The sequence below is a fragment of the Megalops cyprinoides genome, chromosome 23, assembly GCF_013368585.1.
Source record: "Megalops cyprinoides isolate fMegCyp1 chromosome 23, fMegCyp1.pri, whole genome shotgun sequence".
NCBI classification, from domain to species: Eukaryota; Metazoa; Chordata; class Actinopteri; order Elopiformes; family Megalopidae; genus Megalops; species Megalops cyprinoides.
The window spans coordinates 15,259,395-15,286,306 of NC_050605.1; the positions used below are offsets into that span (position 1 = coordinate 15,259,395).

General features: G+C 47.9%; 1 protein-coding gene across 3 annotated transcripts in view; it reads right to left on the reverse strand.

Moving 5' to 3' along the window:
- The window catches only part of LOC118770366 (TBC1 domain family member 22A-like), a 125,135-nt gene that overhangs the window by 12,277 nt on the left and 85,946 nt on the right, over positions 1 to 26,912 (reverse strand). For all 3 annotated transcript variants that reach the window (XM_036517988.1, XM_036517989.1, XM_036517987.1), the window contains 2 exons: positions 26,663 to 26,790; positions 10,912 to 11,007 (listed from right to left, as the gene is read on the reverse strand). In XM_036517988.1, coding sequence (XP_036373881.1) covers positions 10,912 to 11,007; positions 26,663 to 26,790 — 224 coding nt within the window. The remainder of the gene's footprint in view (positions 1 to 10,911; positions 11,008 to 26,662; positions 26,791 to 26,912) is intronic.

The window sequence follows — 26,912 nt, forward strand, 5'->3', positions numbered from 1 at the left end:
AGAACACGTATGGTGATTTAAAAAAAATAATAATAAATAACAGACTGGTCTGCACATTTTGGTAGTGAGCTTTGTTTACTTGTGTAGGAATTCTGCACAATTCTATGGTTACAGCACTAACAAGATGCATTTTAAATTGACATTTAATTTCCACGGAGAAGCTGACATTTAAATAGTTCCACAGCACCTACCAGACAATTAACTGAAGTGTGCACGTTGCGCAAAGGCAAAGAGCGCGTCAGCCTGAATCTAACTTTGTCCTTCTCCGAGAGAACCGGCAATGAGTCCGCGATTCTCCTTTTACACAAAACTAATAGCTTTGTGTCTCCGGCTAGATTGGAACTGAAATTAACTTCCAAATTACTTTTCAAGCATTTGTTCAATACTCTTGTTCTGTTCATTAGTAACAAGATCCTTGATAAATGGCTACAGCCACAGCACGATCCACTCAATCTGCACTCTGCGGGAGAAGGCGTTGCACGGGGGGGGGGGGGGGGGTGGGGGGGGAGGAAAGGACTTCAGAACAAAGACGCGAATCTTCTCCCCTATTCTTCAGCGCTTTCAGCGAGGAGTCCTGCATGCACCTGAATGGGACCGTCAGTTATTTATGCATTGCACATTATGCCAAATTACTCCGCAACAGAGGGAAGGTGGCGAGAATAATAAAGTGACTGTCGTGCTTCCAAAGTGAATTATACAAGCGTGTGGTGTGTGTTTTTTTTTATTGTTGTTTGCTTTGTTTCTGGGAGACGCAGAAGGCATACCGTAATCCACATTAAAGCAGAGGGAGGATAATAGTGTTGTTCCATGTCGGCTCCGTTCGAGGGAGCAGCCACGCCCGTGGAGCAAACGTGACCAGCCTGCATGCAGCAGGTGCTGGATTACTCAAATGGAGGGGGTTGTTATTCTCAGAGAGAGTTTCTGTTCATGTTATTATTTCAGTAGGCTGTAGGCCTCCTACTGACCAGGATAGCTCTGATCAGTCTATGTAGAAGTGATTGGCCAGCAGCAGAATATCCAAGTCAGGGAGCTGTTTATTGCTGGATCAGAGAAAACAAGACTCCACAAAGACAGTAGGCAGAAACAACATAAAAAACAAAAACAAACAGAGAAAGAGGATTATGCCTGCTCAGATGACAGACTACAGGGGTCCCTGAACCCCTCCACAGCTCCCCGTCACTCCCAACAGCCACTCCCAGCTTTCCTCTCCCGCCAGGTTCTTACACACCCACCACCCAGTAAGCAGAATCCATATGAGACAGGCAGGTGGTGCACTCCTCAAAACACAACCAAATCAGTGCTCACAAAAACATTCCGGATGCCTTTCCTAACTAAATATCAATAAGGATGAGATAAGGATGATTATCAGGACGGTGTGTAGAACAACCGCAGAACACAGAGCAGTTCATGCACTATCCATATGTATACCGGTTTTGCTGCCAGACAAACGAGTGAGAAATCTCCTCCAACCTATCGCACGGGGAATCCTTTCCTTCGCGAGTGCGGGAAACCATCCTGCACCCCTACAAACACCGTCTCCAGCCACGCATGACAAAGAGGGCTGTCCGGGCATCACGCGAAGCAGACAAGGCAGCAGACGCAATCCCCTGCACGGGCCCTTACAACTGGGGCACAGAGGAGGAAGGTTCCCACTGCGACCGCTCCAGCGCCAACATCTGTCAATATCTTTACCCCCTCCGTGTGAAAAATAACCTTCCCTGCATTACCGCAAACCGCTCTGGCACATCGCAGTGCACATTCACAACTGGTAAGAGTTGCGTCTGCACAAAAATAAGCAGATGTATTTCCTACTGAATTCACTGCGCATACCACTGCATACGCGCACGTTTAGCGTGATGAAATTCTGAACAGCGGAAATGTCAACTTTCTGCTCCGCGCTCACGTCCGTCTGTTTAGAGCCCGGTGCGCTTCATTGTGAATGAAGCCCGTTCACTGGCATGGCGACGCCCTCACATCTCCTGGCGCTTGGAGCGACCAATCCGGAGACGGGCAACTGTCAAGCGACAGCTGAGTCATTCAGAGCGAAGGGGGAACCATTTAATAACTGCTCTCATCAGCTGAGGTAGAATGCGAGGGAGCATTGGAAACGGATAGTTGCCAGTTTTTAATTTGGCAGAATAATGACTTTAACAAGCATGAACTGATTTCCACTTTTTTTCCCTCTGTCGATGAGCTGGGTATTTAGAAACTGATGTCATTTTTTCCTCTCTCAGGCTATTAGATTTTACACACTCTAAACCTGTACAGTAATTGAAATGGATGAAATCGAGTTGGAGGACACCAGCTTCAACTGTCACAGTCTAAGGTTTGTGTTCATTACTATTATTTTCACACTTTATCTGTTTTTTTTTTTCCTAGCAGACATGCATATCCAGCATTATTTACATGGCTTACATTTCAAACATTATCCATTTATAGAGCTTAATATTCACTGATGCTGATCAAGAGAAATGGTTTGCTCTTAGTCACAAAAGCTCACCTGCGGATTTGAAACCTTTAATTAAGAAGCTCAGTACCCTAATCACTACACTGCTACATCCTTAGTATTACATTCAGATCTCACCCAGAACTCAGAACTCATGTCCTAGGTGTAACACCCAGAAGAGAGGTGTAAAATTGTATCATGGAATGTGGCTGACATTGCATAAAGTTGATCTTGAGTATAACTGTCATGTACTATGTCTGTGCTAAAACAATCAGCAGTATGTGTTGAGATTTTAGCAATGTTTTTCTGCTTGATTTTCCTGTGATACATATTAAATTAACCATTGCATTGGATTTCATTAATACAGACACACGTATATACACAAATGCAGACATACAGTATATGGCTTTGATGTAAGGATGTTTATGCTCTGAAGAGAGTAGAGGGGATTAAGGCTACCCAGGGGAGTGAGAGGGAGAAACTGTGTATCACTTCAATGAAGGATGAAGGCAGGGCTAACTGGATGATGAAAGAGAGAATAGAGTTTAGTGAGGACGATGGGGGAAGGTTCACCACCCAGCATGGTGTACGAAATTACAGAATGACAGAATGAGGCATATTCTTTTCACTGAGCATTACTGTATGCAATGCCATATTGTGACACCAGTACCTTCAGCCTAATCTTCAGTACATGGAGACAGTCCTTCCCATGAGGCCTTGCAGGTGTGCATCAGGTGACATGGAACGAATGGCCTCCAGTAAGAATTAAAAGGGCCTCTCGATGCATTTTGTACCAGTAGGGACAACATACGTAAATAACAGCTGCGCAACTGCTTTTTTATTTCATTTACATTACATTTATTTAGTGGTTGCTCTTATCCAAAGCGACTTCTAGCACAAAAGAAAAGAAGTGTATCCATTCAAGTTGAATGAGAAGCAGCGTCAGACCAGGCTAACAACACGCCCAGACCAGTGAGTGTGAGCATAACACTATTCAAACCCTACTACAAGTTAACTTGTGCAACCTGACCAGTTTAATGTGTGATGTAGAATGCTCAGCGCGTTCTCACAGGGAAATGGCGTGAAAAACAGGCATGGGAGAACACCAAGCGAGGGTGGGCGAGGCCCTGAATACGGCACCACCCCTGCCTTCAGTGTCATTCAGCCTGAAATCTCGCTCTATGACAGTTTAGCTGAACAAGTGGGGAAGGTGGCAGACTTGGGCAGAACTCAAATAATCTAACGCCTGGCTGCTTTCACAACCTGAGATACGGCACCTAGCAATGAGGCAATAGGAAAAGATGAATGAGATGAATTTTTCTATTATGTGAGTATGGTTTTGAAATATTACCTGGTGATTGAAAAACTGAGAGACGCTCTCACCAAGAGCTTCAGCTTTAAATACGGTGGTTTGTTAATCCCCCTTCCAAAAAAACGACTTTATATTATTGGGGACGACTGCTTATTTTCCGAGCTATACAATGCTCATTAGAAATGTCCTTGAAAAAGAATAATTATGTAGATTGCACTTCACTGAAATCTTGCAGGCCACAAATGTAAATGACAAAATATATATAAAAGTTGCATTACAGATATTTAACTTATGATATTGTATTGTATCACATTACCAGAAAGCATAAGCTCCAAAGCTGTGAATTTGCTAATTACACTTTTACGAAATACTCTAGGATTAATAATCCATCATATAAAATAAATACAATTTCTTCAGCGTATTTAACACATTCATGTTTAATCTACAGATTTTTTGTGCGATGCGTGAGGATGAATATCTGATAGAGTCCAAACGGTGAATGTGGTTGCTAATGAGCGCCTTGCTCCACCTTTTCTACTTGGTGTTTGAGATCTGTGAGGGTGCACTGAGCGTGTGTGTGTGTGGGGGGGGGGGGGGGGGCAGTACAGGGCCGATAAAAAACCGCGTGTCTGCCTTTCAAGTCACGGTTCAAAGGGCTCGCATTCCGGAGTGCGGCTCGCTCTAAATCAAACCATTAAAAGTGCTAAGGAGCAGATTGATTTTCTCTTCTTTCTTCCCCCCTCCCTCCCACAGCCCATTTCCATCCAGTTCTAAACATGTTTTAAATGTATTCGGCTTAGACTCGCGAGAGGCTGTCAGCGGGCCTGGAGGTACTCCGCTGTCTGTGGTGGAAATGTCAAAGCCAGGAGGCTCTAAGTTTGTGAGGCGGGGCTGGGCCTCTCTCCTCAGAGCGAGTGCAGGAGGCCTGACAGGACGTCGGGTGTCTGCGGCAGGAGCAGGAGCGCAAGGCCAGGGCAAAGTCACCACTCTCTGTCCTTGCTGCGGACGGGCTCCGGACGGGAACCAGACTGCGTGATCGGGACGGGGGTCGAAAGGGGGACGGTAATTGATTTTGACGGGCGACTGTTTTCTCTGAGGGGGGCGGTCAGGCAGGGGCGGGGTGGCAGATGGCAGGTCAGGTGCACTCTCCTACGGGGCGGGGCCGTGACAGATAGAGGTGACAGGTAAGGGACGCGCCGCGGCAGGGCTGCTTGTACCAGTGACACCCTGCGGTGGTTAAAAAGGCAGGTGCCTGTCCAGAGGGTTCTGGGTTCAGATCTCCAGTGAGATCCTTCTGACCCTTGCCTGGAAATCAAGGTTGTCTTCCTGGGATACTGAAGTGAAAATGAAAAAGCCTGTATGGACCCCTGAATCTGTTTCAGATTAATGTCTCAACCAAATGACAATGAATCCTGACAGATCTATAGTTATACAACCCTTTACCTAACTGAAAAGGAAAGGAGGCCCTGCAAAGCTGACTGTTGACACAATATTTAACTTCTCACACACCATGGCAGTGTGCAGTATGAAGTCCTTAGTTAGTGGCAATGTAGCATAGTGGTAAGGCGCATGGCTTGCAACCAAAAAGTTGCCGGCTTGATTCCCCGCTGGGGCACTGCCGCTTGTACCCTTGGGCAAGGTATTTAACCCACAACTGCCGCAGTAAACATCTGGCTGTATAAATGGATAACATGTAAAACATGTAACCTACATATGTCGTTCTGGATAACAGCATATGCTAAATGACAATAATACAATGTAATGTAGTTATTCCTGATATCCTGCCATAATTATGTCATTTGGAGAAATAATGGAAGAACAATACATTTACATTAATGTCTCTTTTCGCATTCTCTTCCCTGGGAGTCGATTCTAGGGGAGTCCCAATTCTCAGCATGCCTGGCTGGGGATACAAATCTGATGGTCCAGCAGTCAGCAGCGTTGGCACGCTGCCCCTCAATCAATCTGTCCGCTGATTGCCATGCACATGTGACCCCCTTATGGTCGATAATGAGCAGTGAACCGTGCCCACATTAGCGATGAACCATCCACCCTCTACCGAAACGCTCCGGCCGGCTGATTGGCTGGCAGCTCCCCTGTTTCCATGCCTCTCTCTCGTGCCGGGTCTCCGGGGCCACTCGGAAGCGGCCCGAGAGGCCCCGGCGGGACCCTCCCGGAGTGGTGACGCAGGTGAGGCTCCCAGGCAGGTTGGGTTTATCTGAAACTGTGTGTGTGTGTGTGTGTGTGTGTGTGTGTGTGTGTGTGTGTGTGTGTGTGTGTGTGTGTGTGTGGGGGGAGGGGGGGGGGCAGCACCTGGGGGACCGCAAGCAATCTCTGATCATCGAGCCACGCTTTCATTCCCGCTACATCAGGAGCTCAGCTCATTCCTTCATGTGATGAGATAAAGACCTGTGTGGACCCTGGGAGCTCGCTGGGAGACATGTGACAGACTTCACACGCAGCCATACAACCCCCAGCACAAAACCTTCCTTTCCACCATTATGTCTCATTTCTAACATAAGGGAGCTCAACAATTAAGAAGAACTTTATATGCTGCATGGGGGATCTGTGCCCACCAGAATGTGACTTCTCGCAGTGAAATGTGAGAAATAAACAACATTATATGCCTACATAGTTCTATCGTTCTCCAGCAATGATACAGGAAATAGACTTAAAGGATCACAGTGGACGGTATTTCTAGCTGACGTATTCGTTTCATTAGTTCCACACAGGACTTGTTATAATGCGATAAACAAACACTCTAATGAGAGCTCATTTGCTGCATATTGCCCTCACTAAATGCCAACTGAGTTTGACATTTGGCTGCGCGAGACCTGGCGGGATCCACAGCGGGGGAGCTCTCTGGACCCATGTGACCCGTAGTGGTGCAGAGCCATTTGAGAGCCCCCCCCCGCTCCCCCCCTGGGTTGGGTGTGAGAAGACTGCTCAGCCCATGTGGAAAAAAAAAACAAAAAAACAAACCGGCAGAAGAGTGAAAGTGCAAACATTGTCACCGCCATTCAAACAGCAGCTTTTTTTTTCCCCCGCTGACGAGCACGCAAACAGCGCCCCCGTGAGACGCGTTTGGAAACTTGGGTGGTAGTTGTTAAGGAGCAGGACTGAAAGGTTGCAGGTTCGATTCCCCACTGGGGCACTGCTGCTGTACCCTAGGGCAGGGTACTTAACCCACTACTGCTGCAGTAAATATCCAGCTATATAAATGGGTAACGTGTAAAAAAAAAAAAAAAAAAAAACGTAACAGATGTAAGTCGCTCTGGATAAAAGTGCTAAATGCCAGTAATGTAATGACGTAATACTGGAGACTATTTGGAACACTGGCATACTTGACGTGGTAAATGGACCTCAGGTTCATGGCCGTCCTGCACTGTCCCGCAGATCAAACAACACAAAAGACCTGCTCAGAGACGCCCGCCACTGTGGGCTTCTGCTCATTTGAGATCTGCGCTGAACACATGTATTCTCGGAGCATGCTGGATACGGCCTGTCTGCCAGCATTTAAGCACCAGCAGTTTCCTCTCCAGATTCAGCCTTCCCCATGCTGTTTAATCGAGACTAATCAAGACCCCCGCCTCCAGCCCCCAGTCCCCAGCCTCTGAGCCAGAAAAAGAAAAAAAAAAAAAAAATCAAAGTGTGAGGACTGGAGACTTCACTCCCGTGATAGAGAGGAATAACAGCAGAGTAATGTGTTAGTGAGTTACACAATGTAATAAGCACACTCCAGTTAAACACCGCTGCGCTGAGTGGCGCTTGCCGCTACAAGCACGCATCCTCTGGCTCTCGGCGCAGGTGCAGAAATCGCATCAAAGGAACGCATGAATGCCCTGCGAATGCAGGCGCTGCAGCCGGTGAATGAATCAAGGCGGCCCTCCTCTGCTCATGCTGTGCTACTGGCTCAGGGCCACATGCAAACGAGCTCCGGCGTTCGGGCCGCCGATCAGATACAGCAGCTACTTATCAAAAGCACTCAGATTAACATCCGGTAACTAAGTTACCCGCGGATCAACGCTGCCGCCGGAATCCTCAGGCAGGGAGAGTGGGGGACGCGGGTTCCTGACGTTGACGTTGTCTGTCGGGGGACGCATGTAGAAAACGCCGCGGTTTTAGAAGTGAGATAAAGCAGGTGCCAGCGGAAGATAAGGTTAAGACACGCTTGATGCGTTCTGAATCAGCTGGAAACCCGCAGTTTAGCCTGGACAGGCTCAAGCTGCGATAGCGATCGGTTAGCCTGACTCCTGATCTGTTCTCCTGAATTCAAACACCGCCTGTCCTCCCTCGCTCCCTCACCAGTCTATCAGGCCTGCAACAGCGTGGACGTCTCCCGATCATCAGCGCCCTCCCACCGGGGTAGCAGAGATATCGAAGCATGCTATCGAACCCCGGCAACCATCGATGCTCTGCCCGGGGCTGCAATTCTGTGTGTTCTATAACATCAGCGGCTGTTGCCGCGGGAGATGCTCTCGTGGACCACCAGGAGAATGAAACCAGTGCAGACAGGACCGGTCTGAACTGCTCAAGATGAAAGGGAAGGGAAGGTCCAGCATGATTGGGGTGGGAAAGAGTCGAGAGAAGAGAGAGTACAGTGAGAGAGTGGTGAGAGAGGGGAAGTGAGGTGAGAACGGAACGGTGGAGTGAGAGGGGGCAGAAGGGGTGAGAGTAAGGCAAGATGAAGGTAAAAAATGGGGTGAGAGCGGGGTAACACCAAGGCAGTGGGGTGAGGGCAAGGTGGGGGTGAGATAAGAGGTAGGTTAAAAAAAAAAAAGGAGCAATAGGGTGAGAGTGGGGTAAGACCAGGGCAGTGGGGTGAGAGTAGGGTGAAAGTGATGGGGAGAGAACGCGCACAGCTGCTAGTCCCGCAGCTGCTACTTCAGAGATTCACCCTGCAGTCAGAGGAGGGAACTGCTGATTTCCCCACACAATCTACCGCTGCACAGATACCGCCTTTCCCAACAAAATCAATCTGTAATACTAACATCACGGGCTCACCACAGGTCGGATCAAATCCAATGCCCACCTTTCAAGTGCTTCCTATTTTTATGGCTCCTCATGACGCCTGTTCTGCCTCCACTGACAGATGAATCACACAGATTACTACAGGAAAAAAAAAAAAAAAAAAAAAAGACTCGCCAGACAATTCACCCTCCAGATTTTCTAATAATGCACTCCTTTCCACATGATTTTCTATGATAATGATAATAATACGTTCCTCAAAGGCATCGCCAATAAATTTCTCACCGCTGACAGGGTTCTATACCGCTAAGACAAGCAGAGCTGAAAATATCATCACGCTCAAAGCCAGGAGCCTATGGCTTGTCACCCTGAATGTGAACGCCGCCGCAGTGGTGCAGGGGATAGTGCAGAATCAGTGGGTACCGCAAACACCATAAATCAAACGAACAGGGCGATTCTGCACATGACCACAGCTGCTGCGCTCTGCTGGCTCTCTGCATATTTAACACTGTACACTGTACACTGCCTACTGCATGCGAGATACAGGAGGGGGGAAAGGAGGGAGAGAGAGAGACACACAAGGGAATGCTGGGATACAAATCCAAGGTCTCAGCTCACGGTTCCAAAAACACGGATTTTTACAGACGGAAGAGGACTTTGTTCCGAGTTCAACAAAAAAAGGGAGATCAGTGACAAAGGGAGTCTGGGTGAAGGGGGGGTCACTGGTAAAGATGGCTTAGCTGAAGGGTATGCCACCGATAACAATGGCTTAGTCGAAGCAGTGGTCATTGATGAACGTGGCATTGTTAAAGGGGAGGTCACTCAAAAAAGTGGCTTAGTTGCACAAAACAGAAGTGACCTTAATATAGATTCCTATCACACCATTTATGTTACAAATACATTATTGGCATAAAGCAGTCGCTCTTATCCAGAGCGACTTACAATGTTATCCATTTACAAAACTGGATATTTTACTGAGGCAATTCAGGGTTAGGTACCTTGCCCAAGGGTACAGCAGCAGTGCCCCAGTGGGAAATTGAACCAGCAACTTTTTGGTTGCAAGCCATGCGCCTTACCACTATCGGTCATGAGTCCTGCTCCTTAACCACCATGCTACACTGCCGCCCCATATGTCATGGTGAAAATGGGAACAATCTCCAATAAGCCTACCTGAGGTCCAGGAGGAGAAGAGGAAAGGAAGAGAGGGACTCAGCAACAGAGAGAGCATTAGTACAACTCAACTGCTACAATGAGTAACCAGCTACTTATAGTTTATTTAATGCTTGAGAAAATGCAGCCCAATAATATGCACCGCCAGCTGAAAGTATAAAAAGCATATTATTGTAAGTTATTCATTGCTGTTGACAGTTAAAACAGTCAAGCAGAATGCAGAAGTCATGTGTGAGCTTCATTTACTGTGACACGAGCCGACAATCGTCTGCACGGAAACCGCAGCCTGCCCCTCCTCTTCTTGCGCGTGAATGCTAGCGGTTCGGTTGTTCACATATGCCCGAGTTCAAAGATGAGAGACCAAAGGTCCCTTCAAAACAAATGCACAAAATGCACGTGATGGGTGGGAGGTGGGATGCTGGTGAGACAAGAGAATACAGATGACACGCTGCAGCACAGCAACCCACACATTACCCACACAGATAAAACACATTATCTACCTGCTTAGCAGGTGCCCTCATGCAGGGCCAGTTCCACAGCGTGACATTTCAGACGTCGTCCTTTTATACAGCTGGATGTTACATACTGAAGCAATTCAGGTTAAGTGCTTTGCTCAAGGGGCGAACAACAGCGCCCTACCTGGGAGTCGAACCCGTAGCCTTGTACTTACAAGCCCGGTTCCTGAACCACAACGGCACGCGCACAAGGGGGCCGAGGCGAGAGAGGACAGAGGAGAGGCCGCGTGGGGCTCGCCCTCCTGGAGAGGAGGTAGGCAGAGTGGGGAGGGGCAGGGCCGGTGGGGGGGCGGGGTGGAGGGGGGGGACTCTGGAGCTCGGCGGCAAAGTCACCTTACAGCAGCTGCCGCTGTCATCACACTAATGCAGCCGCGACGACCTCCTGACCTCAGGAGTTAATAACGACGGTGGAGAGGAAGCGAGGACACTGGCAGAGCACAGGGACAGGCAGGAGAGACTCTCAGCACAGAGGGGGGGGGAAGAAAACACCACAGTCTCACCTGGAAGTCCTTCTCTTCCAAAATCTCCTTCCGCCAGTGTACCAGGAAAGCCGCGCAGACGTACAGGTGAAAGTGTGAGAAACCCTCTGGTTCTGCCTAAACAGAGAGGGAGACAGAGGGAGAGAAATGACCAATAGTGCCTCAGCACGCACACACGCACACACCACAAATACAGACACACACTCATTAACTAACACACATTCTTACACACACACAGTCATGACAATGGTTATCCGGTTATTACAGCAGACTGACAAAATGCACACAGGAAACAGGAAAAATCTGGCTCTGACAATTGATTAGCCTTTTCCCAATTTATAGAACAATCTGAAGAAAAAGACACCTACTCCAAAAAAAAAAAAGTCTGAATGACAAATGCACCATTCCTTTTTCGTTTAGTAAAAAACGTTGAAAATTTTTATAGTCGCAAGTCGTTACATTGCGTTAACAGACCCAAGAGAAAAAATATCTTTCATTTAAGAGTGACCTTTACTTTTTTCCCCCATTCTTCTGCCGGCTTATTACAGATCTGGTCTGTTTTATTGCACAGACATAAAAGACTGACTCAAAGGACAGAAGAGAGCAAGATGATCCTGTCTGCTGCTCTCAGAAGGTTGATCTGGGGCTGGTAATTAAACCAGCATGCAGGACACTCTATCCTGAACAGGGCAAATGTTTCAGTACTAATGTAATCTCAGTATTCCATCACAGTAAGCACAGAATGCAACTTAATTCCCAACGTAACAAGCCTCCCTTGTGCGGACTTGCACAAATCATTCCACCGCAACCACACAGTCTTATGAAGGACTAGGAAAAGATTAAAAACATTAAAAAATAATATTAAAGGCTGGAATGTCATGAATTATTTCGGCCCGTGACAAAACTTTCTTGGCTTGATTGTCCCCCATTTTATGAATGTGTCACTCCACAAGTCCCCCAACACTCCAGCACAACAAGGCTGAGCCAAAAAAAAGATCAAACATCCCCACTCAAACTTCAATTTGAATATTTATGGATGCACTATTTGAACAAACACTAGGGAGACGTCCACCCAATTTTCTGAGTAAATAGCTGGGCTGAGGCACAAAGTCTCTGTCGATTCGCCGCAGTCGCACACCCCCCAGTTCTGCTCCCTGTCCTCACAACGCAAGTGCACTGTCATCTTTAGAGCCAATATGGAACATAATTAAACATGGGCGAAGCCTTTAAATGTGGAGAAACTGCTGGGAAAACAACCTGTCGCCTTCCTTAACAGTCATAAACAAGCAGGAATCGTTCTGCCTCGAGGCTTCACGCCGTTAATAGAAAGACCCCCCTTCAGGGAAGCACAAAGCATATAGCGCATCACAGCCACACCCATCGGCGCCTCTGCAATTCAAACCCCACTCTGTGCCACCTCCAACCAGTCATCTTTGATCGTCTCATTATAAGACTGGCCGCACAAAGCTCTAAATCCAGTTGATTAACAGTTTATGTGACAGGCAGGCCAGACGGTATGTGTCTTAGTTAAGCTCGGATGGTTTTATGACACCCTGTGCTATAGGCTATTTAAAGCGCACCCAGTGCCCTGATTTTGATGTGAAGTAAGTAGGCGGTAGGAGTGTGAGTATGTCTGTCTGTATGTGTTCCTGTCTGTTTAAATATGTATGTATATCTCGGTCATTTGCATTATCTTTTAAGTCTGATTTTCTAAAAGAAAAACACATACTCCAAAAAGCCTCCAATGTGTCCATGTGGGACCAAATTAACATTTAGAGAGGGAAGACAGCATATATACCCAACGCAATCTTCTAACCCATTTGCCTATTGTATACAATGTGCGTACAAGGTACAATAAGTGCATACGTGCACTTATGCTGTAATTCCATAAGTACTGTGTATTCATAAATGAATGCAACAGGCTTTCTGTGTATGCAGCAATGGGGAGTGTAGGTTTGGTGCAGTATTTCCTGCTAACTTCCTTCTTCCAGACACCTACAGCCACTCCGGTTCGCTCTCTTCCTCGGTAAATCGTGCGCGGGACTGGACCAGAAAGTGTCTAATTATGCGCTAAACCGATTCCGCGCCTCACCTTTGGAACCGCTAAACTGCCAACCTCATGGATCATTTTAATTATTTTTCCCAGCATTCCCTGGGGGGGCGGGGGGTGCACTGATGATGGGGACTTAATTAATGGGCACAATAAAGGAGGAGTTGCGGCCCTCTTTCGCCGCTGCTCCGCAAAGCAGCCCCGTTTACGCTGTCCCCTCTCCGTCTCTGACAAAGGCACCAGGGTGACACCATTAACTCATTCAAAAAAAAAGAAAGAAAAGAAAAAGGCGCAAACCACAGAGGGGAATGAAGAAAAAAAAAAACAATGGCCTCCACTTCCACCACAGTCCCAGGTTATCAGGTCTCTTTGTGCTTTCTGACACAGGATAGACAGAGGAAGAGAGGTGTGTTGGGAGCCAATAAGCGCTTATTCTGCTCTTGAGAAGCACCTTTTACATACTAAACACACTGTGGTACACACAAATACAGGCAAGGGTGTCATGCAAACACCTATTTAAATCTGATTAACAAAACGTGTGAAACCAGAATTGAAGAGATTCAAAACGATGATACACGAAACAGTAATTTCAGTGTTCCACATTCATGTGTTTCAGAAGAGATCCAGTCCTAATGGTATGAAATTACCATACGAAAATAAACATCTCCACCAGGGGAAATCCATGCACTGTAACAAACGGTGAGGAAGGACATTTTTGTTTTCAGTGCAGCTGATCACTGCAAAGGATGGTGGTGAACTGCACCGAATGTGCTATCAGGGGAGATTATTGATTCTCATCAGCCTGCGCTCTCTCTCGCTCTCTCTCTCTCTGGGGTAGCCGTAGAGCCAGTGGCAGAGGAGGCTGGAGGTGAAGATTGGTGTGTAGTATGTAGGCTGTTTGGTCGAAAAACAGAGTGACAGGGGCACACTAATGTGAGAATTGGAAACCTGCATACACCTGGTCTGAACCTTAAGAGAGACAGAGGTAGTCTGTGAGAGTGAGTTTACAGTATATCGCTGTGTAAGACTGGTAAGTGGGTGGTAAGGCCAGAGAGTGAGAGGCTGAAGTCCCCTGAGTGGGGAGGAGGAGTCATCAGCTTATGTCAGACAGTAAAGGGGAAGGGGAGGGGGTTGGTGATGGTTTGGGGGGGGGGGGGTAACGCACCATTTGTCTCCTGCATCAATCACCTGGAGCAATAGGAGAGGGATGAAAGGGATACTGGAGGAGAGGGAGAGAGAGAAAGAGAGAGAGCAAGCGGAGCGGGGCAGCCTGGTGTGCCGGTGACAAACTCCCTTTCTGAGTTATGTCGCGGGTGATGATTGCCTATTGGTCTAACCTCACGGCCTTAATCAGAGCAGCTGAAGAGACCGCTGTCTGAAGGGTATCAAACTGTGACACGGAACAACTGTGCTTTATTACTTTATTAACTCTTCTACCTGGGAGACGGAGGAGACAGAGAAGCAGCTTTCCCTACAGCTGTGAGTGACTGTGAGTATGTGTGTGTGTGTGTGTGTGCGTGCGTGCGCACCTGTGTGTCAAGTCTGTGTGTATGTGAGAAAAAAGTGAGATATATATAGTGAAAGTTCAAGTGTCTTTGTGTAGGTAAGGTACAGTGAGAGTGTGTGTGTGTGTGTGTGTGTGTGTGTGTGTGTGTGTGTGTGTGTGTGTGTGTGTGTGTGTGAGAGAGAGAGAGAGAGTCAGTGAGAATGTGTATTTCTGTGTGTGTATGTGAGATACAGTGCATGAGAGCCTGTGTGTTTAGTATGTATCTCTCAGCAGTGTTTCTCTCTGGGGTCTGACTCTTTGAGTTGCTGATAAATTGCTGTGATCTTCTGGGACTGAGAGAGCGACCAACCTGAAACGGTGATTACGGCCCCACCAGGCAGACAGTACACTATCTCTCTACACATAATCTGCTTTGTTTTTCATTTTACACAAGGTAATCATTTTAATTACAGCCACAAAAAACTAATTATGAAGAGGGGTTTATCAAATAATGTAACTGCGTGAAACAAGTAAAAAAAACCTGCAATTTCATGAAAATTGTTTAGTCTTCAGCACACAGACGACAAGGCCATACTAGAAGAGACAGGCTGCCCCTTCAATGACTGCCAAATTTTTCCCCAACGCTTCAGAGAAATACTGCTCAGCAACAAACTTCTAACTGCTGTGCTGTCTCCTTCTGAGGTTTTACCCCGCACATTGCTGTTTGATCTGCGATAAAGATCTCTCTCTTCTTTTTGCGGACGTGATCAAACTAAATTAAAGCGTTAAAAAACACAGCCGTGTAGCCGTACACACCCAATCTAACAGCAGGAGAACCAACTCTTGATGCTGGCTGCAGAAAAACCAGAAAAATCAGGTAATGCGCGAGTTTGACGGTACAAGTGCTGTGGAGGGCTATTTTATGTAAAGCTTTGGTCCATAAAAGCACAAGGGCAGCAGTATGCCCAAAGTGCTGCGTGTAGAGATATTTTATGTACAACTTCAGCCTGTTAAAGTGTGTGTCCTGCATTACAGGGCAAAGTGCTGGGTAGAAATATTTTATGTAGAGCTTCAGTTTGTTAAAACATGACTCCAGCATTGCCAGGGCAAAGTGTTGCGTAGGTGTATTTTATGTACAATTCCAGTCTGTTCAAAAGTGAGTCCGGCAGTGCGCCCAAAGTGATGTGTCTGAGGATGTCCTCCATGCACTGTACACTGTTTGGATCAGAAGAAGAGGGAATGAAATATTGATGTTTCAGGCTGCACTCCTGACTGCAGTGCAGTCTGCCGGGGATTGACTTTCTGTGTCAGAAAACATCAGGTAATCATTAGGTCAGGCGCACGGGGAGGGGCGGGCGAGGAAGGAGGGGAGAGGTCACAGGTTCAAATCCCAGGAGGGACACAGCTGCTGTGCCCTCAAGCAGAGAGCTTCACCTGTATTGGGCCAGTGTGCGGGGGATAACATGTAGTATCTGTCTGTTATTTTGTAACTGCCAGAGCATTGCATGCTGGAGATAAAAAAATACAATGCTGAGGATAACAGTGCTGTGATGTTATGCCTGAATATAAAGTTAGCAGCAGACAGTATAAGCAAGGATGGATCAAGAGTCATTAGCTGGCTGACTAGCTCATGTTCCGCCATTAGAGACTGAAACAGTGCTTACATTTGAGTAAGGCTGTCCCATGGGATCAATGAGTTCATTATAGCAATAAGTTTTTTCTGGCTTCATTAAAGGCATTGAGGGTAAGACACAACAACTGATTTTTTTTCTTGTTAATTCACAGGATGAAACAAAGGGAATTAAGAATGAAACACCACTGCCTGTTTTAAGGGCAGACGTGCCACACTCGGAACAACTGCTCTTACAGGTCCATCCAGACGGGTGTTTGGTGAAGCATTGGCACGCCATCTATTCCAAATTAAATTTAACGTTTAATTTTTTTTTTTTCCATTTTTTGGATAAGACTTCACTGTGTAACAGAAGGAAAGGGAAGCAAGCCTTGCTCCTTGATTCGCGATCCTGTTGTGCCAGATCCGTAGCCGTCAGCCTCCTTTTTCTGCCTGCAGTTTAAGGGAGGCAGGAAATCCTCATTCTTAACACCTGCTATAAAAGCTTTACATTAGAACCCCTTGCTAATTTCATGCTCTGTCTAATATGGATTATTCTAATGCCTGCCTGGCAGTTAGGGTGGGATGAAGCTGAGAGGCTGGGTGTCGGGGGGGCGGGGGGGGTTAAGAGCAGGTGGGGGTCAGACGATAATGGCGGAGAGTAGGCAATGATGCGGGTGCGGACGATGTGGCGCCCCCTGGAGGGCCGGGGAGGCTAACGCGGCTGCTGTTGGCGGTGCCCCGCGGAAGCAGCACCCATACCCCCCCCCGCCCCGCCTCCTCCACACCACGGCTACTTGACTTCAATCAGCCTCAGAGCCCTTTTATTCTGTTATCACATCAGCGCCGGAGTACAAATGCCAAGGATTCAATAGGCCTGGCGAGGAAGTGCAATCCCGCCAGAGGAATATCAATGAGACCGCAGCGTGCCTCTGCTCTCCGCCTTTCGAGAGGACCCCCCCCCCCCCCTCTGATCTGTGCCTTACCCCGCCGGACACCTCCACCGACTCACACAGGCCATACTCAAAGCGCTGGCGCATCACCGCCTGCCCCGTTTAACATGCAGGATGGCTTCTAAGTCTAACTCGCTCAGATCAGAGTCTCTGCAGTCAGCTCTCAAACGGCTCAGACCACATCCCGCTTCAGATGTTGGGTCACGCTGCTGACACTTGACATTACCTGCTTTGTAGATGCATTTCAGATTGCTCAATAATTAAAGCTACATGAAAAGTGTTAAATGTTGAGGTTATTCAACACAAATAAATGCACATATCACAGCTCCTCTAAATCTCTAATATCACAGCTCCTCTAAATCACAGCTAGAGTCAGGTGACTTCTGTAATGGCCCACACAGGAGCCAGTGTCTGGTTCCCACAGTCCTGCATTGTATCGCTGGATCAATACGTTCCAAAGGTCATGTAAGAATTTAAAAAGAATATAAAGAGCAATAAGGAAGAACCCTCGAGCATGGCTCTGTACAGGTCTGTAAACACCCCATGGTTTACCAAGAAAAGAATGAATCCAGCTGATTTCATCTATACATATTAACATAATACCTAATACCAAAAGTAAATGCAACTGTTATGTAACAGTCATTTATGCTTTTGTCAATTTTTTTAACACATAATTCTTTTAAACAGCTGGGGATTGAGTACTTTAATCAAGGGTACAGCCATAGTGTCCCACCTGTCAATCAAACCAACAGCCTCCTGGTCACAGGCTCATTAAAGCTATGTCACACTGCTGTCGACTAAACCAGAGACCGCAGTGATAACAGCATGAACTATATCTAATGCACCAAATCATTACCATTCCTGTTGGAAAAGACACTTGCTGCCGGGAATGAAATCAGAGAACGGACGCAAATAAATGAACTCACACACACGCACGCACACACACACACACACACGCGCTGCAGTGAACACACACGCAGGCGCACACGTGCGTCAGTGTACACAAAAGGTCAGCCGCGAGAGCAGGGATCTGGCAACACTGCAAACAGAAGTGAGTTAATCGCGGAGCGCTTTTAATCTCCCCCCACAACCGCAGATCAGGACATGTAAACACCTGAGGACCGGGAGAGAGTCGCTGACGCAGGGGAAGACGGGAAGGGGTGGGGTGTGTGTGTGTGTGTGTGTGTGTGTGTGGGGGGGGGGGGGGGGGGGGGGTTAGGGCGCGCTGGGCAGAATTAGCATTTCATTAACGCGAAAGCAGCAGACAGAGAGCAGATGGCGCCACTGCAGAGAACAGCCACCGAGGGGCTGTTCCCCACATCCAATTAGAGCACATCCTGAAACACTGGCGCTTTAAGTAAGAGATTACATGGGAGGAGAGCGGCGGCCCTGCTGCTTCCCCGGTCCTGCGCCGCGGAGCTGGGCGCCTGAAGACGGGGCCGGGAGCGGGGCGTGACAGGGCGGCTCTGACTCGCCTCCAGAACGCTCTGCTCCCTCACTCCGCCGGGCGGAACGCTTACGCAACGACGCTGACGCGGCAGCCGCGCGGCGTAGAGGTTTCGAGTCGAGAGCACCTGTCCCCAGAGGGTCTCCGGTTCAAATCCTGAGCAGGAAATGCTGTTTTGGCCCGCATCCTTAAGCCTGCATGCTCCAGTTAAGATCCAGAGGAAAATAAAAAGATGAATAAATCAACCGGGGAAACGCACACAGACCCCCCCCCCCCCCCCCCGGTGCGCGTTACGTAGACACCCTGGCCCTGCCTCAAACATCGCCCAGCGAGAGCTCTCGTTTCCCGATGTGTCGGTCTCTGCTGGAGTGCTGCCCTCCTGGAGCGCTCCCTCTGCTGTTAGGAGGCTTTTAAGTGGAGACATACGCCATGTTCTGCCTATAGTTAGAGAGCATTTAGGTGGAGTTGCAACTGACATCATTTCCCATTCCTCTGTTCTTCATCCTACCGATGCATGATGACTCCTGGCACAGTATCCATGGTGATTTATTTTCCCAGAAGCTTTACTGTTATTTATTATTATTCTCGCCATTATGGAGAAATTAACCTATGATGATAGGTGTCAGTTGCATTTAAATGTCAATGTTTCCAGCAAGAAAGAAACAACCCTGTTCTATTCCAACCAGGATGCCTGATTTTTCATTGATGTAGAATCTGTGCTGGTGGGGAGCTAGCTCCATATGGAGGAGCGCTCACTAAAAAGTCCCCCTGGGAAAACATGGCTGTTTCTTCACAGTACAGGGGAGAGCTGTTACTCCTTCAGCGCTTCGGTGTTAGTCTTCTCCACTTCAGAGCTGAAAGCAGGCTGGCTGGCTTTGTTCAGCTTCTGGGTGGTTCTCCATCATCTCTTATGGCAAGGGGAGCAACGCCAGCTCACTCGCTAGCTTGACTGCCGCTGGCCCGATAGCAAACGAGATGTGGGTGGGGCTGGCAAGCTTTGACACTATGCAGCAGCCATCAGCGATGTTGCTAGAAACTGAGGAAATGAGAATGAAGGGAACAGAGCATGAAGTAGACAGAGGCCCTATGGAGCTATAATGCAGTGAAAACGTCAGCTTTGGACTGAAGACGAACTCCAGGCAGTCATCTTAATTTCAGCAGAAGCCACTGAATGTGATGTCAAGTGCTACAGCTCTGGTCTCATTCTGTCCTGGGACAGCCAGCCCTGGCTCCGGCTGCTGCTAGCCAGGTTCAGGCTCTGCGATGGGGAAGAGGTCAAACCGCACTGGCAGGGCTTCACTTCCAGCTTTGTTAACCCCAATGCATTGTAATTTGATGCACTAAAACGCATGGGGCTCAGAGAAGCAGGAGATTTTCCTTGGACGAGACGAGCGCTACTGACATCTGATCAAGCAACAGACCTTGACTAGCTGTGGCGTGCTTTGCAGGAGAATCAACATGCATTTTTAATAGCGCTGTGTGTTATTTCAAAGCGCCCCTGAAAGGAAAACAAGCCTTTGAAACACAAACACTTTGCCACGGACGTGACACAAACCTGGAGCAGGCTACCTGAAAGATCGGGGTCTTACTTTGAAAGAACAGCTCTGTCCTAGCAGGCCCCGTTCCCCTCAGAGAGAATCACACTTCATTTTTGGAGGGCGATGAAATATTAATTTGCAAAAGTAGGCTAATTCAGGCCAACACGAGGTGAGTTACTATGACACAGATCGTCAGGGAGAGGGAGAGCAGTCATTTTCAGACTATTTTGTTATGTATTAAATATTAACGCGCTGAATTAGATTCTATTCCTGGCATCAAAGGAGAAACTTACACCCGAATATAGAATCCGTGGTGATACTGCGCTTCTTTTATGAGGCAAACAATCAGACAGGTTCCTTTACAGAAGAACTAAATGATCTCATTCATCACCTGTTCTAATCAGTTTTTAAACTGCAATAATTAGCCATTTACCACAGTAAGTGGTGACTTAGATCATATAAGACTGGCAGCCACACATGAATGAAACGTGCTTAATTGTGGAAAGGTACAGCGTGTCAGTGTTTTGAAAAATCAGACTGCCGGCCCAGAAATATTTACAAATCATTGCCGTCCTCCCTTTTCCCAGCTTTTCACATGTTCACACTGTCTGTATGGAAAGAAGCAAAGTGACAAGTCAATCTACTGAAGTCTTAGTAAAGAAAGCCTTCACCCGGCAGAGCAGCTTCTGTAAATCTGCCCGACGACACACAGCCCGCTCATCTGACAGCGTAATGACAGCTGGTGTCACTTTGCTTTGAGCGCCGCGTTACCAATGCACTCGCCTCGGAGTCGACTGCCGGGTTTTTAAAACCCTTGATGTGAGTGTCACTTCGGCGGGTTTCAGCCCACGATAAAGGAAGGAAGGAGTGCTTTTTTTGGAGAACGGACGGGCTCAGGGGGGCCTTGTGGAAAGATCCTTGTGCAGCTGAAACGTGGGCGGCGATGTGAGGAAGGCCGTGACTGAAGGGGCGCCGCTTCCCCTAAAGGTCAGTCGCTCTGTCTTTAATCTGACACACTACTGTCGCAAGGACAGGCACTGGCGCAACTAAAGAGAACGCTACTGTTCAAACTCCCCCACAGCACTTTGATTAGAGGACTGTCATCTTTGCATGCTGCATACTGTACACTGTCATGCTTATACACTGCAGACAGCCATCCATACACACCGCACACGGCCATCCATACATACCGCACACGGCCATCCATACACACCGCACACGGCCATCCATACACACCGCACACGGCCATCCTTACACACCGCACACGGCCATCCATACACACTGCACACGGCCATCCATACACACCGCACACGGCCATCCTTACACACCGCACACGGCCATCCATACACACCGCACACGGCCATCCATACACACTCCACACGGCCATCCATACACACCGCACACGGCCATCCTTACACACCGCACAAGGCCATCCATACACACCGCACACGGCCATCCATACACACCGCACACGGCCATCCTTACACACCGCACAAGGCCATCCTTACACACCGCACACGGCCATCCATACACACCGCACACGGCCATCCTTACACACCACACACGGCCATCCATACACACCGCACACGGCCATCCTTACACACCGCACACGGCCATCCTTACACACCGCACACGGCCATCCTTACACACCGCACAAGGCCATCCTTACACACCGCACATGGCCATCCATACACACTGCACACGGCCATCCTTACACACTGCACACGGCCATCCATACACACCGCACACGGCCATCCTTACACACTGCACATTGTTATCCTTACACACTCTACACTGCCATTCTTACACACTGCACACTGACATCCTTACATACTGCACATTATCATTATTACACACTGCACCTTGTTATCCTTACAAAATGAATACTGTATTCCTTAATGTTGTCTCTACTGTGCTCCATATGCACTGCTAAATATCATCCTTACACAATGCATACAGTCATCCTTACCCACATCTTGGCAACTTCAGAGTGGTATGCTGATCCTATTGAGAATTCAAGTCTGAAATCAGAATATATTCTATTCCTGCTGAAGACAGCCATTGATACTGGTGCACATACAGGAAGCTGTGCCAAGAGATTTGGGACCAGTTGCCTCCCTCATTCCCAGTCCAAACGTATGGCAGGTCGGGTCCATCTGCTCTTACATAAGGGTACGGTGGTAGTTACACTGGTACTGGCACAGATGATCTATTCCTGGACACCAAATCTGTCGATTTGGAACGCAGATCCTGGCATTGAATTCTGTGCATTGCCACCCAAAATAGCGTTCTGTGAGTTAAGAGGACTGAAATCCTACAGCTGTGCACTGTGTATAAAGAATGCCCAAGTAAGACAAACCCAACTGAGGGGTTGTGGGAGTTCAGAGAACTTTGAATGTCAATAATCCTGTGAATAATCCTACTGCAGAGCCGTTTCTCCAGACCTGGACCATCAATCCCTCCTGTTCTCACCTGACTGGAGAAGACAGTGATATGGTCTGAATGACAAACGGGATCGGATCACTGTGCTTCCTTCATCCTGGAACGGCCTCCATCAAAACTTTGGAAAAAAAAAAATAGTGTGCTGTGAGTTAAGTGAGTCCTGTTCTGTGTTTTAAGTGACGCAAAACTCTAGCTGTGTGTTCCGTGAGTTTGGTTCCAGTAAGGAAACAAGGAGAGGGAGAGGCAGCGGTGAAGACACATGTTGTCCCTGGTGTGACAAACATTGACAGACACACAGACATCACCTTCCAGCCTTCTTTCTGCACCTGTCTGTGTCCAACACCTGACCCCACCTAACCAGGCTGTCGCCATGGCAGCTTCCTGGGTTTCTGAGAAATGCGTCGATCAAACACACCACTGGCCTTCACGCCTCTGAGGGCTCCCACAGGAGTGGCTCCACCTGCCTGACCCTCCGCAGGTTTCAGCAAGGATCAACGGAGAGCCATTTTTTAATTCGTTATCTATAATTGAGAAAACCCAAGGGTCCACAAGCTCGTATTCCTCGCAGAATCCAGAAACAATAATTAAAGTGAGTCATCAAAGGAAACGGGGTGAACGCTCTTTAAATCAGTCTAATGTGTCTAATCCATCATTTCTCTGCTGTTTCCTTCCCCTTTTACTTTGGAGAGCAGGAAATCGATGCGCCGCATTAAGTAATATCCTTGGATTATTGACTTGTACCTTGACTAACAAGTGAGTGTGATCGCAATGCCCGCGCACAACAAAGTACACATGTCAACAAGCGTCACAATCAATGGCGGGGCTGATAGCGTTGGTGCCGCGGGTGCCCTCTCTCACTCTCCGGTAAACAAAGGAAAACCGCAAACAGACGGCACACGCGGACGCTGAATACAATTATCTGTCTCCTCCGCAGTCAAACGCCGAGTGGCTGTTTAACAGTAAACAAAGGCAAACAAAAGCCGGCCTTTTTAAATCAATTCCTCTCATTTCCCAGGGAGAGGGAGATGAAAGACAGGGAGAGGGGGGAGAGATGGAGAGAAAGCGGGAGAGAAAGAGAGAGGTATCGATTTTTATACCGAAGCTATGTTATAGGTATGTCTCCTCGTCACCTGGTCACCTGGGACCAGACAGGGCGGTCAATGTGGTCGGGGATGCAATAGTCTTACACCGACGCTGACAGGAAATGACACTCTCAGGCTCCATATTTCACCTCCATTTCTCACGAGGCGCCCACGGTTCCTTTAAACATCCGGCTACATTAGCCCTCATCACAACCTCGTGAAGGAGAAATATTAGGGATTAGTGAGATCCCACCAGCAGCCCAAGCGCAGGGCAGGATAATCATAGCGATGGGTCACCAGAGAGACCGTAACTCTGGATGGGATACAGACTCACACTGGCATTTCAATAGGCCTTGAAATAAATGAATATACAAGAAACCACAGTGTCAAGTCAAACGGCACCATAACAAGCACATTTCTGAGACACTTTAAATCTAGGACAAATGTGAAGGATGACTGGACTCTCAGTAGAACTGAAAGTATTTGTGTGCAAGAAAAAATAAAACACAACTGAAGAACTAGCCAACAGACTTTGTAAAGACTTGCCAAAATGTTGTCATGATAAGATTTGAAACGTGAAAAAGATGCCTCTAAAAATGGAGATCAAGTCTGGTTCCCTCTCTACAATGCAAAGGAAATAAAACACTACAGCTTCCTTCATTTCCTGTTACAATTACAGAAGTGAATTCTGACCCAGGAAGTAGATCACAGGATTCCAAGGAAGGGGCTGAAGTGCTTTGACCCCGACGCAAGCGTGAGGCTGCACACACATCCCAACGCACGCTCAGACACACACACACACACACACGCACGCGCGCGCACGTGCACGCTCACACGCACAAGCGCAGCGCACACACACAACAGCGGGGATCACAGACCAGGACTTCAATCACGAGGAGACGGGCCTTGGAATGCAATAAAGCGTAAAGGTCGCGCCATCTCATCGGAAAGATGGAGCGCCCTGATATTTCCCCCCCTTATGAGATGGCGCTCGTCGGGTTAAGCTTGGAACAATGAAATGCGGGGTGACACGGAGAGGGTGCCAGCACGCCCCCCCAGCCCTGCCCTGCCATCACAGAGCACCGCCACGCCCGGTCTGGAGCTGAACAAGCAGAGAGGCCTGGAGAGTGGCGCCCGAAAGCTGGCAGGATTACACGACTCCGAGACACTGCTGTTGACACAGGGAGAGTTTTGGGGGGGGGGGGGGGGGGTGTAGGAGGTGCTGGACAGGATTCAGACAGCAGTCCAAAGCCCCGCGAGGGAGTAACCGCATCGCCAGAGAGGTCCCACTGCACGCAAATCTGTCTCCTCCGAAGGGAGTTGTCATGACAACTACCGGTATGGTCTTTGGGTGACGAGCTGATTGAAAGCGAAGCGAGCTAATTAATAGCAGTGTTAAGAGTGACACCCGCACTGTTTAACTAGAAACACAACAAATAACGCATTTGAGACTTACGCGACTACCGTGTTTTGTTTTCGAAATCTGAGTATGCGGTGGGAGCTGAAGTACCAAGTGGGTGTATAAGTGCAATATTTTGCAAAATTTCTGCTCATAAGCTAAAAATGGCATATCTTTCCAATCTACATTTTGATCATAAAATGGTCTCACATTTGAGGAAGATGACTAGAGCTCACATCTTAATTGTTTAATTAAAAAGTCATTTCAGTAGGAACCCGACGTGCGCCAGTGTAAGGCAGCAGATCATTGAATGATGTTGGTAAATCCTAAGGGAGCCTGGCCCTCCAGGACTCAAATTGCCTGGCCCTGCTTTCCACTGCACACATGATCATGTTGCTGTTCCCACTAACACAAAGCAGCAGCATTCAGAAAAAAAAATGAAAAGCCATTCCACTGTCTTGAGCAGAACTGCCCTTAAACATGGTATGCACATTTCAGCTGAAAACCTTCAGTCCCCCCAGGACATAATGACACAATAATGCCCCTTTAGCTGTTTAAACACAGACAGACCATGTTCTAAATTACAGCTAGCAAGCACAGAAATGTTTCAGAACAGACTTGGACACAGTTTTTGTTTCCATTGATTGTAACCTGAGGTAGGTTTAATGGATTACATGAGGCATGAAACGAGCACCATTCAGGCAGAGCGATTGAGGTGTAATTATGCACACATACGTGGGTCACGTAAGTCACTGAAGACGAGAGCACCCCGGCCACCCCCGTCTGCCCCCCCCCCCCCGCAGACAGACAAAAGCTCTGGCATTAAGCTCAGGCACCAGGGCCCTGAGGTATCCATACCGGCATTAATAAAGGTGACAAAATGGTGTGATGCAAAATGGCCTCAGTCTGTCTGATCGGTACACAATGTGAACTACTTTATCCTGTATTTCTGAGATCCAAATCCTGTGTTGCACGTTTCCTGTTGCCTGTCCACATAATTAAATCTAACATAATGTATTACATCCCATACCTGCTTTACAATCCCGTCTAGTGCATCTTAACGTTTCTGTGGTCGCCACATGGTTCAGTTTTTCAGGAACAGAGCATTTGCTCTATGGAGAACACCATAAACAGGTTTCTGCCATGAGGAACACAACAAACCTATATTTACGCAAAAAAAATGGAGCTACTGTCACTCAAAGCACCCCCAGCAGGCATTAAAATCCATCATTCCATTCCAAATGCTTAGTCAAGTAAACGAAAGCAGACGGTTAATGACAAAAACATACACATGAAAAAGTTTGATTATTACCACCTCCTATTTTTGCACCATTTGTTTCTTTGCTTCAGCCGGCAGGATCATAAAAGAGCAATAAGAAGGGAGTATGACGGAGCCCAGAGAGAACAGCATCGCTGTGAGCTATCCCGCACTGTGAATAATCCTATTGCAGAGCTGTTTCTCCAGACCTGGACCATCAATCCCTCCTGTTCTCACCTGACTGGAGAAGACAGTGATATGGTCTGAATGACAAACGGGATCGGATCACTGTGCTTCCTTCATCCTGGAACAAAGGGCCGGGTTGAAATGAACCCTTGGAGAATAAGTCCCGGATTCAATCCAACCACAGTGCAATTTGTCCTTAACTTTGCGAAACTCGAGAAGTAGGAAAGTGAAGTGTGTTTGTGCGTGCGTGTGCGTTTGTGCGTGTGTGTGTGTGTATGTGTGTGGGTGTGAGTATGTTCATGCGTGTGTGTGCCTACGGTACCTGATAAGTGTCCCACAGTCGGATGGTACAGCGCAGAGGCAGCTCTCTCATCAGCAGGTTGTTCATCCAGCGGAAGGCGAACTGCAGGTACTCCACCTCGTACTGCTGCATGTGACGGTGCACCGACTCTGGGGGGGGCAAGCCAGAGGCACATCCGTCACCCCTCTACCACACCGAGGAGTCCCACAAAACAGCAATCACACATCCATCAAACAGTACAGAGATTATCAGTCATACAATACAGACACGA